General features: G+C 37.6%; 1 protein-coding gene across 2 annotated transcripts in view; it reads right to left on the bottom strand.

Moving 5' to 3' along the window:
* LOC149244719 (uncharacterized) overlaps nt 1-13,446 on the bottom strand; it is a 51,564-nt gene that overhangs the window by 13,939 nt on the left and 24,179 nt on the right. The window contains exon 5 of one of the 2 annotated variants that reach the window (XM_089374967.1): nt 8,160-8,385. The exons of the other annotated variant lie outside the window; for it this stretch is intronic. Coding sequence (XP_089231093.1) covers nt 8,274-8,385 — 112 coding nt within the window. The 3' untranslated portion in view covers nt 8,160-8,273. Of the gene's footprint in view, nt 1-8,159; nt 8,386-13,446 lie in introns of those variants that run through there. 2 annotated transcript variants of the gene reach the window in all.

Here is a 13,446-nt window from a genome sequence, read left to right as displayed (position 1 = left end):
GCAAAAGTCTATAAATTCATTTGAGATGTATTCCCTATCATTGTCAAACCTGAAGATCTTTATTTTCTTCCCTGTATGATTTTCAACCAAAGCCTTGAACTCCTTGAATATTTTGAATGCCTCATCCTTATGCTTTAAATCGTATATCCATGTCTTCCTTGAGAAAGCGTCGATGAAGGTGATGTAATAAAGATGACCCCCAAGTGAATGCACGGCCATTGGACCACATATATCAGAATGAATGAGAAGAAGAATTGCTTTCGTTTTGTTTTCACTAGAGGGGAAAGGTCCCCTTGTCTTCTTTCCACTTGCACACCCAAGGCATACTCTATCATGTTGAGCTTAAACATTGGGGATCTCGAAGACCAATTTCTTCAATTTTGGAAGAGCATCATAATGTAGATGGGCCAGCCTTTGGTGCCACGACTCGCCTTGAAGATTTGTATTATGGACCATAGCTAAAAGAGGTCTTCCAATGACTCTATAGAGTCATTCAAACCTAGATCCCAATGTGAAGGCATTTCTCATGTAGGACTTAGCAGGCCAAGTAAGTACTTTTCCTTTAATGAATTCAACCCTCATACCTTTATCCTCCAAAGCAGGTACCGAAACCAAATTCCTGTTTAATCCCAGCGCATATAATACATCATGAAGCAAGACAAATTCCCTAGAGTTCAAATGAAATTTAACAAAACCAAATCCCTTTACGGGGTGAGTAGTATTGTCACCAAGAATAATGTTCAAATTGGTCTCCCTCTTTACCAAATTAGAGCGAACCTCCTCATATCCAAAGAAATGATGAGACGCCCCACTATCAACCAGCCAACTATCCCAAGAAATCGGAGGAGATGAACTAGATAATGTGCAAATAAGAATATACTCAAATTGATTAGCAACATTGCCTTCATACCTAGCATTCCTTGACCTCTTTGGAGGACAATAAATATCTTCACGATCATCGGCGGAGTCTCTGCTTCTTCCATTCCTTCTTTTATCGTCTTTTCTTTCATATGACCTGTTGTCGTTTAAGCCACGGTTATTGTTGTAGGACCTTGAAGAGTTTCTTCCTGGAGCATCTCTCTTTTCAGGACAATCTCGAGCATGGTGACCCTTTTGATGACGATTGTAGCACTCAACATCTCTATCTCGCCCTCTTGAATCCTTGGAATCTCGATTAGATTGAGGAGGTCTTCTTGATTTAGATGGCTTTCCCTTTCCTTTCTTTGCATTCTTCTTCTTTCCTTGAGCAACATAGGCTCTCCTTCCTTTGATTCTTGAATTCTTCCTCTAGATATCATCCTTGATTCTTCTTGAGTGAGTTTCCCAACAAGCTCATCAAATGACGGGAAGCTATTGTTGTTGCTTACAGTAGTAATGAAGGTTTCCCAAATGGGAGGGAGCCCTCTAAGAGTTACAATCACCAATTACCTGTTAGGTGTAGTTTCCCCAATTCTTTGCAATTGATCTCAAAGACGAGATATCCTCATAACGTATGATTGTATAGATTCTCCTATGTTCGTCTTTGTGTCTTTGAATTGATCTTTCAAAGAGATGATTTCATTCAAATTGTTGACTTCATACATGCCAGCTATCTTATCATACATGTCCTTAAACCTCCTCAAATTTCCAACATACGCAAGTAGATTATCTTGTAAACCATCAGCTATAATTTATTATGCTTTACTCACCTTTCTTATGCTTGTTTTTGACAGCAGATTATCTTGTAAACCATCAGCTATAATTTATTATGCTTTACTCACCTTTCTTATGCTTGTTTTTGACAGCAGTGGAAGCATTCTCCGGAGGCTCAGGTACTCTTCCTTGAATGAAGTCCAAAACATCATTGTTATCAGCTATGATTTCCAACCTGACTTTCCATGCAGCAAAGTTAGATTAGTCACCTAACTTCTAATGCTCCTTGAAGAAAGAGGAATATATTTACCAAAAGATTTTTCCCTTTTTCGATCAACTGCTAGAAAATGGATGCTCTTGTTGTGTGTCTCTTGGGCTTGTCTTCACCTCAGCTCTGATCCCATGTTAATTTTTCATCAATTTGTTCTATGTTGCAACTATCACTTCAGCAATATCCAATAGCATCCAACTTAACAATTTACTTCTTCAATTATCCAATGATAGTAGAGCAATAGTTGATAAAACAATTAGACAAATGCACAATGAAAAACAGCCTAGAGACAAGAGATACAATATTTGGTCAATGATCAGGGAAAAACCCCACTAGGGGGAAAACCCTTGCAAATCTTCTTCTATTAGATTGTGTTCAAATGTTCAACAAACACAGTACATCATCCAAGAGTCAAAATCAAACTTTGACTAGCCAATATCCAATGTCAATATCCAATATCAAAACAACTATCCAAATCAGAGACAAAGAAGAGAAATGAAGTTAACAATAGTCAAATCTGATCGTCTTGTAACCTGCCCAAGTCAACAAAAGTCAACAGCAACACAGTCAGCCCTAACCAGTCTGCAATCAACATTCAACAGTCATTCAGGAACTCGGTCTACTCCAGTCAAACTCGGCCTCCAATGCTGGTCAAAATCTGCCAAAAACAGCTCCCAAAACCTCAGTCAAACTTGGTCAAAAGAAAGAGAAAGTTTGTTGTCACAATCTGCAATTTTCTGCAGTCAATCCTGAAAGTCAACATCAGTCAAACTGCTCAAAATTCCTCGATTTCTATGTCCTTCAATGCGGCCTGCATAAATCAAACTTTTCCACCCAAAATTGCAGTCAAATAAGGTTCACGCTGGTCAACGCCCTGCAATTCTCCTGCAACTCGGCCCAATCAGAAACAGCCACCTATCTTTCGCATGTGTGAGAGAAATCCTTCCAATCTGAGTTGTACGAACCAATAGGAATAGGAGAGAGAAGATGTGATGTGAGGTGATGAAGTGCCAAATGAGGTTTGAGGTCTCTTGTATTTATATGAATCAATGAGGGTGAAAAGACATGTCGTTTGGGCTTCATGAGCCTACATGATGTTCAAGTCGACCTTGACAATTTGCACATGTGTGGTCTTTGATTCAAAAACACACTTGTCCTTGTCCGATTTGAGTGATCTTTAGGTCGATTTTGGTCCTCTCGAAAAGAGGAATTTAATGCAATAATTATATCCATCAAATGAACTGTTCAAAGTGGAATTTGACACTATTTGCATAATTTAACACCCTTTTCCCTTTATTGTCTGACTAACAAGGGCCAGGTTCTCATCACCTTCATGTCTGTTGGCTTTGGACTCCTCCTCCCAAGTTTCAATTTGGACACAATTATCCCAAAATTTCTCAAAAGTGGGAAGGCTCTCCCATGCACAAATACCCTTGACAAATGGTTCTCAAGGCTTTGAGAAATCCATTTAATGTCGTATTTACCAATTCTACACTGGTCACCTTCTGCTGCAAGCTAATCACAGATTTGAGTGATCTTCATGAGGTAACTAATAACTAAACCTGATCTGGAAATCTACGTACATTTGAGCTTATTCCTTAATGCCATTTACTTGTTCATGTTCTCATTCTAGTAGAGACTTACCTGGGCGTCGAACATCTCTTTGGTCATCTTCTTCTCGGACAAGTGGTAATCAGATGATCCTTGTTATTTTTCGTTAACCCTAGCTACTGGAAATTTATTTCCTATTTAATCACTTCTTGTTAATTAATTAACTGCAAAATATTGACTAAATGGACTACTGGAATTTTAACAATAAATAAAACAATGTAAGCAAAATAAACACTCACACATACACAGAATATAATGTCATTCAAATCTATTGCTCATTCAAATAACTTCACAACATACAAGGGCCCCTTTACTGGAAAAATAGCCTCCAAGGAAAATACAAGCTACAACAATTACCAAAAAAAATTATTGAGCACTTGTACTACTGTACAACCCTCTGTTTTCCTGGAAAAACCCCAATTTGCAAATCTACCTGCTACAACCTGTTGTACAGCCTTCTATATGAACTCACACAAATGTCCACTTTACAACTGCATGGATATAAGGTCGTGTTATTGTCTATTGAACAACCCCCTTGTACGGCAGTGATGCTGATTGCTCCACGCAGATGTTTTACAACTTGCAACCTGCTATTGAGTTGCCCAAAAGTCTATCCTTTGATTTTTGGCGATTGGGCTCCCTCCCCTTTACTATTACTAGCTTGCACTCTCCTCCCTTGGACTTGATCTTTGGATGAAAGTCTTCTACCCTTGCTAAGATCTCCTCAAATCACTATCCTTTGTGTTTCAAGCATACAATTTCTCGTGTTCACTCTCTTGTTAGCCTAGCCTTTTATAAGTTTGAGTTATTGACTAATCCACAACCCCAATTTCTAAAGCGATTGATGGTTGAGATTAGATCCCAATATCACATGAGATCAACGATTGAGATTCATCTCATTCAGCAATGCAAATAACCTTTGCATTTCATTAGATTAGCTCATTTTATGTTATAAAAGAAAATTACTTTAATAATTAAGTAGTTGTTAAGGTTAAAACTTAAGGGTCAATTAGGCAATTTTTGCATGTCTATCTGAGCAATTGTACACACTTAGAATTGTACAAAAGTACCTATCTGAGCAACCCTCATCAAAAATATTTCATTGCATCCAAGATTACTCGCATGGTTCTGATCTCTTTCTCATGAGCTGCCAATTGCTATGGATCTATTAACGAAGGAACTACTTTGCAAACAATCTCCCAGAGATTAGTTTCCTTCGAAAGCAAAGTAACATTTGCTTTCCAGGGCAGGAAGTTTGAAGCTCCATACAATTTGTCTTCAATATATGACCAGCTGCCACCATCTTCCAGACCTAAACAAAAATGCCCTGCAAATGTGCTTAGTCTGTCAAGCACCCAATAAAGGAATAAATATAGTACCCAGATCTACTAGATCTACCTATTGCACACCTGCACCTGCACTAGATATGTCTTCTAGTGACTCAGATCTGCAAGATTTGCCTGTTTTAAACCCAAATCTGCACTAGATCTAATTGTTGGTCACTCAATTGTGCAAGATCTACTTGTTCTATATCCAAATCTACACTAGATCTATCTATTGGTCACAGAGATCTGCAAGATTTCCTTGTTGTATGCACAAATTTGCTGTGCACTAAATCTGTCTGATGGAAACTCAGATCTTCCTACTGTAAACCTAGATTTGCAATTGTAGCCTTCAAATATGTTATAACCTTCAGATCCATTGTCGTAACCTTCAAATCTATTGCAATAACCTTCAAATATGTTGTTGCAGCCTTCAGATTTGCTACTGTAACTACTTGGAAATCAACTTCTCTCAGAGATCAAGGTCTGTTACCATGTTAAAATCTCTTTTCTAAACCTAGGTAGATTACTTCCTTATGATTCTTAAGCAAAATTACTTACTAGAATTTAAAACAAAAATTCCAGATCATAGAATAATTACATTGGCTGGAAATTTAACTGGAGAATAAATAATAGAAGCAATGAAATAATTTTCCAAATACACAAAATTTTCTACCCTTCAAAATCAGTTTTTCAATAACAGTATTCCAAACTTACAAGGGCTTCACATACTAGAAAAATTCACCCACTAAGAAAGATTAACCCATAGCAAAACTTGGCTACTATACGGCCTCATCTGTACAACTTCCTCCAAAAGATCATACAGCTAATCTACTAGTCGAATTGTTGGCTTAATGAAACCCCCTGTTGTTGATGTTGCGTCCAATCGTACGACCTCTTCCTGTTAGTGTTTACGGCCTCCACTAATTGGTTGTGGTCAATCCTCTTGTTGCTACTATCCTTCTCTCCTTGCCTTGCACATTGAACAAACTCACTATCTCTTTATGCAATTGGGTAATTGTCACAATGACTTCTTTGTGTCTTTTCCTTTCACTTCATCTTTCTTTTATCACCAAAAGTCTCAATAACACCAATCTCTCAACAAGATTGAGAGTTGAAATTAATCCAATCAACAATGGATATTATATCTAAATTACTATGTAAATACTTCACATTTTATTAGACATTGATCAATTCATAATAAAAGACTCTTCACTTAAATAATTACCTTTAATTAAAATGAACTACAAAATAAAAAGGACCTTTTCGGACCACTTCCACATGTCTAACACTAGACATGTATGGAAGTTCCTATCCAATGCTACAAACATCAACACAATTAACCTTAAACTCATCTCCATTTAAATGAAAACACTTAGCTTCCCTGTGCTGCCCATGGGATACTTAATCCTTAAAAATTAACAAGTCTAGTGGTGTCCTTTCAGACCCACGTGGCATTCTCGCAATTCCAATCAATTTACAACCTTCTATCTTGCAGCTTCTTTTTCATTGCAATCCAAGTTGCAGTGTTCATCTGAGCATCAACCTAACCTTTTAGTTTCCCATCTAAACACAACCTAGTCACAGTAAACTTAGAAGTTGTCTTTAACAAATAAGTTTTTGTGGTATATTTTGTGAAATAAAGATTGAAAATCAACAATATGTTTTGATGAGCAAAAGATTTCAATTTTTAATATAGAAGTTTATTTTAGCATGATTTATATTGAACAAAAACAAGAATTTACAATATATTTAGCCATAAAGGGCTTAAAAAAGTTCAGCATTTAGCAATTTTGAGTTTTCCATTCTAAAGGATCCCTGGACACCCAAAGGCTTTTAGTCAGTTCAATTCTAAGTTGCACAAAACATGGAAACATCTAGAAGTTTCAGAAATAGGGATGGTTGGAAACTTGACTCCTCACCCCCGACCCCGAATAAAAACTTTGGGCAAAACATCACACACACATACACACACATATTACCAATAAGTTAATAAAACATTATCTTGCAAGAAAAAAAAGGAATCACAAATAAATGACATTTTAGAAAGAAAATCAGCCTATACTAACTCTCATAGATTATTACATGATGAGGCTATACATCCAGAATCAGAATTTATACATGGCTATATGTATTGAAAATGAAATAAAACATGAGCTCAAGACAAGTACAAGTACATATCCTAATAATCCTCATCCTCATTAACAAAAACAGAACAAAGTCCTTGTTCAACAAAACTAAAGCATGGATTGATTAGAGATAAATTAGTTTGTGAAGTGTATAAAGATAAATCTTAGTGGTAGATTAATTATATTTTGGCCATAGAAGGGCCCCATACCCTTCTTGGGTGCTTGAGTGAGATTTGACAATATTTCCAAAACAGCAAACTCCATATCGACGTTTTGGCCATGTTGAACTTTTAACACCAAATCCGATCTATTTTTTTCTCACAATTATTTATACCCAGAAAATTATTTTAACTCAAATTAAAATCTGAAAATGTGAAAATAAACACACTGGTGTTCTCAACTTTTGAACAATAAATTTGCTGCAGAAAAATAAATAGGAAATCACAACAAGACAACTGAAATTCAGCCCAATAAACCTCCCTTCAATTTATATTGAAGTCTAGAAAATTTAGAGCCTAGACCCACAAAGAAATAACATAGAAAATGCAGTAATTCTAGAACCCGGAACAAGCGCTAGGATTTTCAGTCCAAAGAAGAAATCAGTTGTTGGAAGATGACATGGCCTGGGAAAATCGCAGGTTCTACCTGTATTAAATTCAATCTCACTGTATGGCTGCCCTCTTGAAGAATTTCGACCCCCTTTCACTGCAGTTAGCTTCTCCTTTCCTCCACACAGCTTGCTGGAATTCTTGGCCTCCTTTCTCCATTTCAACTTGCATAAATTTCAGCCTCGCGCTCTCCTCCAAGTCTCAACATGTTTATGACCCTCAAGATTGATTAAATTTATTATCACCCTCTTATATATTGGATTTCCCATGTCTTTAATGATTCGATATGTGTCCACTACAATTTCTAACTATGGCAATGTTGGAAACACTGGGAGGGGGGGGTGAATCAATATTTTGTTACTACTAACAATTTTTAGTTGTTAACACATTTTATGCACATAAATAATGAAACATAGATCTTTATATAAGAAACACTTATACAATTTTCTTTATAAATATTTTGTAAACTTCCTTGTACAAAGTAAGCACCAACTTACAACTCTTGTAGGCAACAACCTACTAGAGCTTTGAATCCCATAGCTGAGCACTAACTCAGCAAATTCATAGGCACCAACATACAGGAGATTTCAGTCCCCTAGCTGAGCCCCAACTCAGCAAATTTGTAGGCACCTGTTGATGGGGCAAAATTGCATCGACAAGAAGTAAAGGGATCTCCCCAGTACAAAGTCCCAATTAGACCTTATACCATTTGGCATAGGAGCCCCATCCGGTATGTGGGTCTGGTTGCCATCATGTTTGTTTGAAAATTGGTTTTGGACGGAATGAGCGAAAGAAAGGGAATCTGGATCAGACTACCGACAGAAAACAAGTTAGAACAGTTTTATGAAATACTTTAAGCAAAAGATACAAAGAATATAGCAGCAGCTAAGTAGATGAACATGAATCTTAAAGAAAGGTTGCTAGCAAAATTAAGATACATGGATGAGGAAATAAATATGATACCAATCGTGAATTAGTTCTCAATCAGTAACAATCGTGGAAGCATAAATCAGTAAACAATCTCAAATAAAATGTGAGTTTCGAATTAACGAAATAGTTCATCAATTCTCAACACAGAAATAGCAATCACATACCATTAAAACACCACAAGAATAGTCTTACGATGCTCAAAAACATGTGAGTGACCTTGGCCCAAAAGAGCTTCTCAAAATTAAGCTGAAATATCCAATGCACCATTACATAAAGTATCCATGAGATCCAATAGTGGAAATGCTAAATTGTTACTTGATCTCTGAAAGGGATGTATAAGCTTTCCTCTTCTAAGGTGCTCAAAGGAGTCCAAAACTAAAAGTCCTTTCTAACTAGCCATGAGGGTATATTTATACAAAATGAGGTGACTTTTCACCTCTCATGACCTTTCAACTTCCATCAAGACTTTTCATTTTCTCCATATTCTAATTATATTTCATTTCTCATTCTAACATTATTTTAGTCATTTTCTCCATGTTCTAATTATATTTCATTTCTAATTCTAACATTATTTTATTTACAAATTACATGAAAATCAAAATAATGAAAACAAGGCTCTTTCATGGTACTAATTTCATAATGGCTAAGGAAGAAACTTCGACTCGCATCTCTTGAGTTAAGTAAGCATGCCATGCTTTGTATTCAATTGCGATGGATCTAACTTTGTGGTGATTAACTTGTCGAATTTGTTCTCACATTCTAGAACATCCGAAATGAAGGTTCTCATATCCTTTTGTACTCGATCGAAAAGTGTGGAGAGCATCGTGTGTAGCTTGGTTGGTTCCACCACATGTTTTGCAATGGCTTCTTTTGTGGGTTCCATCTCCTTCTGAGCCACTACCAATCTCCTTGCATCCACTATCCCCTGAACTTCTTGCCAAATTTAATGCTCTAGTCTTCCTGTTCCTGGGACTCCAATGGATGTTATTTTGTGAGATTTATCAAGGGATTCCAATGCACTATGAAGTTGTCGCTAATTGTTCAATGTCCTGGCTACAACTCTCCCCAACTTCTCTTATGATTGCATAAACATCCTCACTTTTGTCTCGTCCCATTCTTTGGCCATTCTACTCTTTTTTGCTAATTCGGACAGTGCATCAAGGTATTTTGTAACACATTCATTCATGAGATTTATTGCATTTATGGAATGTCTCAAAAATGCACCTTTCCCTTTTAGATCATTTCAAATATCTACTAATGAGGAAGTCGTCTTTTGAACAATGATCATTTCCTCGTACAGTTGTTTCATGATTTCTTCCAAAGAAGCTACGTGGAAATCTTCCTTGTGAGAGCTTAAGGTGGACAAAGACTAGATTTCCGCGCGTAACTTTTCATTTTATTACTAAGAATTAGCTAAGGTCCTTCCCAATTCTTTCACCTCATTCATTAGATGATAGACATTCTTCTCTGTGGCAGTAGTGAAGGCGGTTCCCACAGAAGCTATTACTATAGGGTCACGTGTAGTGTCTATTGTTATCTCTTGTTCCGTGGTGACTAAGATCACCTTGGCTCGTTCGCTGGCTAAGTATTTACACCTCTCTTGAGTAATTAGTTTTTGACACAATCGAATATGATACTTGAAAGATCCAACACCCAATCTTCCTCTTCTTCTGGGTAGCACATCTCTTCAAGTGAAAAAATGTCTATCGGTGAGAGATGTAGGAGGGTCAATCTCCATTAAAGGTCATATTGTTTCTGCTTCTAGTTGAGCTTGCTCTATTAACCTGGCTTCTTCAACCTGCTTTTCTGCCATCTCCTTTGCAATTCTCTTTTCCTCAAGTTTCTTTGTTGTTTCTTCTTCTTGTTTCTTTCTTGCTTCCTCTTCTTTCCGCCTTGCTTCCTCTACTTTACGCTTTGCTTCCTTTCCTCTTCTCTCTTTCAAGCTGCCTCTTCTTCATGTTTTCTTTGTCTTCCCTCTTCTTCTTGTTTCTTAGCCTCTTGCTCAGCTTTCTGCCTTTTCAACCTTTCTTTCTTTGTTGCTTCTCTCTCCCTTTCTCTTTTCAAAACAGCTTCCTTCTCTCGGGTGTCCATGCTTTGCTGAGATTCTTAGTCTGGAGATTCAGGATCGCCTGTAGGTTGAGAATTACCAACCCCTTTGCTTGCTTCCACATCCTTGGCAACATTGTAGAATTTCTTCACTTTAACTTCTTCTTCATCAATGACTAGGGTGTAAGACCATCCGCACTTTAATAGTTTACAATGCTTTGAAGCAATACCCTCATAATCGTATCTATGAAAACCAAGGTTGTCGAAATTAAAGCATTCTAAGTCCTTGGCATCATCTTCTACCTCTCTGAAACTTTGAACATAGTATGCTCCAATACATAGAGGACATGCGGGCCATGGAGATTTCTTTGCTTTAATCAATGTGCCAGTAAGTCTCATTATAGTTTGGTAAGCTACCTCTTGCAAGAATATCTTATTTGTAACAAATAAAGGCAGCTGATGGGGAGGCTTATAAGCTTTGAATACCCCTATATATGTTGAATCTGTGTGAGTGAACCAATAGGCAATATCTTGCAATGATGCTCTAGCTCTATCTAACATACAAGGGAATTTTGTATCAAACAGTATGTGATATATGGGTGAGATAAAATTCTCAGCAATTTGATGGTACAATCCCTTATAGTTGGTATCCCATAGAAGTCTGCAGTAAAGGTGCACAAGTGGTACATCTAGAGCGAAGTTCCACCTCCATCCTAATGCCTCAAACTGACATCTGGCACATATGGCATCAAGCAGATATGATGCCATGTAAAATTTGGGTTGCTCTCCCTTAGACCCCTGTTGGCTCACTTTGCATTGGCCTTGATAGAGGATGCTAGAATGTTTGCCCAGTTAAATATTTTCCCTTCTTGAGCACATACGTACATCATTGTTACCCAATCTTCTTCAAACAAATTTGCAGTTTGTCTCCCATACAACCTACAACACATCGCTGCTAACATTTAATATGGATTTCATAATAATTTGGTCATATAAATACCATCAAATCGATATCAGAACTTGCCCAGATCCTGCCACCAAGTCTTGAGGATATCCTTGCTAGCCATAGGAAAATTATCATACCATTTGGTAGTAAGGGCCAACTGATGAGTTGGCATCTTGTATTTAGCAATGTGTGAATATGTGTATGCAGCTACCTCAACACCATGGATATTTCTGACAGTCGTATCTTTCACATCTATGCATTTGATTATCTGCTTGATAGTTTCAGCACATGGCATGTTGGTAAGATGTGTTGCTACTTTGTGAAACCAAGACTTCTTGACATTAATGTACACTTCACTATCTTCTTCATCTTTGGGTACCTCCCTGCAAGGAAACACTTGACAAATCTCTAACCAAGTCATAGGCATTGAGTTGTCTATATATAGCAAGTTGTGTGTGTAAAGATGGGAACAAATATGATAGGACTTTCAACCACCTCTTCTATACTACTTTCTGCAACCTCCTTGCCTAGTCTTTTCTTTGTGGGTGAAGCCATGTCTCCCGTTGAAGAAGAAATATTGAAGCAATGCAAATCCATGGTCCCTAACATCTCAAAGATATGCATGATGGCACAACAATGTTAGGAAAATAAAATAAAAATTAATGTGTTTCGCAAACTAACCCAAGAGGGTGCATTGCACAGCTTAGAGGCTTAGATTAGCGCGTTGTTGCGCAGGTTGGGCAAAGGGATTGTGATAAATTGAAGTCCTCGCGACAAGGTATAACATAGCACAGAAAATAGTGTAGGTTGAGACAAAAAATTTCTAGTTGCACTATCACATAGAGTTGAATCAACGCACAATGTTGTGGCGAAAGAAAAGTAGCAACAACGGGTAAAATACTAGCAAGAGAGTTCGGCTCAAGTGTGTCATTGCGAATAGAACATGGTTATGGCGTGAAGAAAGGATAAGTGAGCAAATGGCGTTGTATGGCAAGGACCCAAGATAGTATGCGATGTAATGTCGAGAAAAGAGTATCTGCAGCAAAGTGGGTAGTAGAAGAGTTAGGTATGGGCAGGTCATTGCGCACGAGTAAGTCGAATATTAACTAGAAAAATATCCACCACTAATGGGTGTTGTTGCGCAAGGGTTAAACAAAGGAGGCAATACTGCGCGAAGAATAACGTTAGTCTATGCTAAAAGGCACAGGCAAAGGGAAGAATGGCTAAGAGTTGAAGGAAAGTGAAGATATAACAATGTGGAGAGGTGGAGAAAATAAGGGCAACATCTAGGCAAACTTAAAATATAAAGAGGGGTGAAGGGTAGTCGGAAAATCAAGGGTTACGCAATGAAACTTTTAGGAATGTGAAAAGACATCAAAGGAATGTGAAGAGCCAGAATGCGAAAAGGCTTGCAAAATGCCAAAAGACAACAAAGGCAAACAAACAAACAAAGGTGTGACGACTAACCGAAACCCTAGCACGATAACTGGTCGCCCAGCGGCAGCAGGATCTCCAGCAATAAATCGCGATAATTGTGATACTTTGTGTCTATAAGCCGAAAGCTTAGGGCGACGAAAGAGTAGGGTAAGAATGGCATGGAGGTTCGCCCTTATATAGGAATTTCGTATGTGTGAGAGCATTGGTGCACATTAAATGCACTAATATGACAATTCTTGCAAAAACGGTTAAGGCGATGTGACGGATTTGAATAGTTGCGCTATCACAAAGTAAGGTGCACTATTGGGATTTTGTAAGTGAGCACTTGAAGACTCAAAGTAGGGAACCCAAACTTTAGAATATGTCAGAAATTCAGGGTGGTTGTAGCAACTACAATAATTGGTGATTCACAAGTAGGACCTCAACATCTCTGGTTTAGCCCTTATCATGGTGGAGTTTGATCATCAGGAAGTATTGATCTAGATCTATGGGTCCCACTAGTTCAATTGTTTGG

This window comes from Pinus tabuliformis, chromosome 8 (assembly GCF_031772625.1).
Source record: "Pinus tabuliformis cultivar Carrire ecotype Pingquan chromosome 8, CPIR1, whole genome shotgun sequence".
Classification (NCBI taxonomy): domain Eukaryota; kingdom Viridiplantae; phylum Streptophyta; class Pinopsida; order Pinales; family Pinaceae; genus Pinus; species Pinus tabuliformis.
The sequence above is the reverse complement of the archived record's forward strand: the minus strand, read 5'-3'. Positions and strand labels throughout refer to the sequence as shown.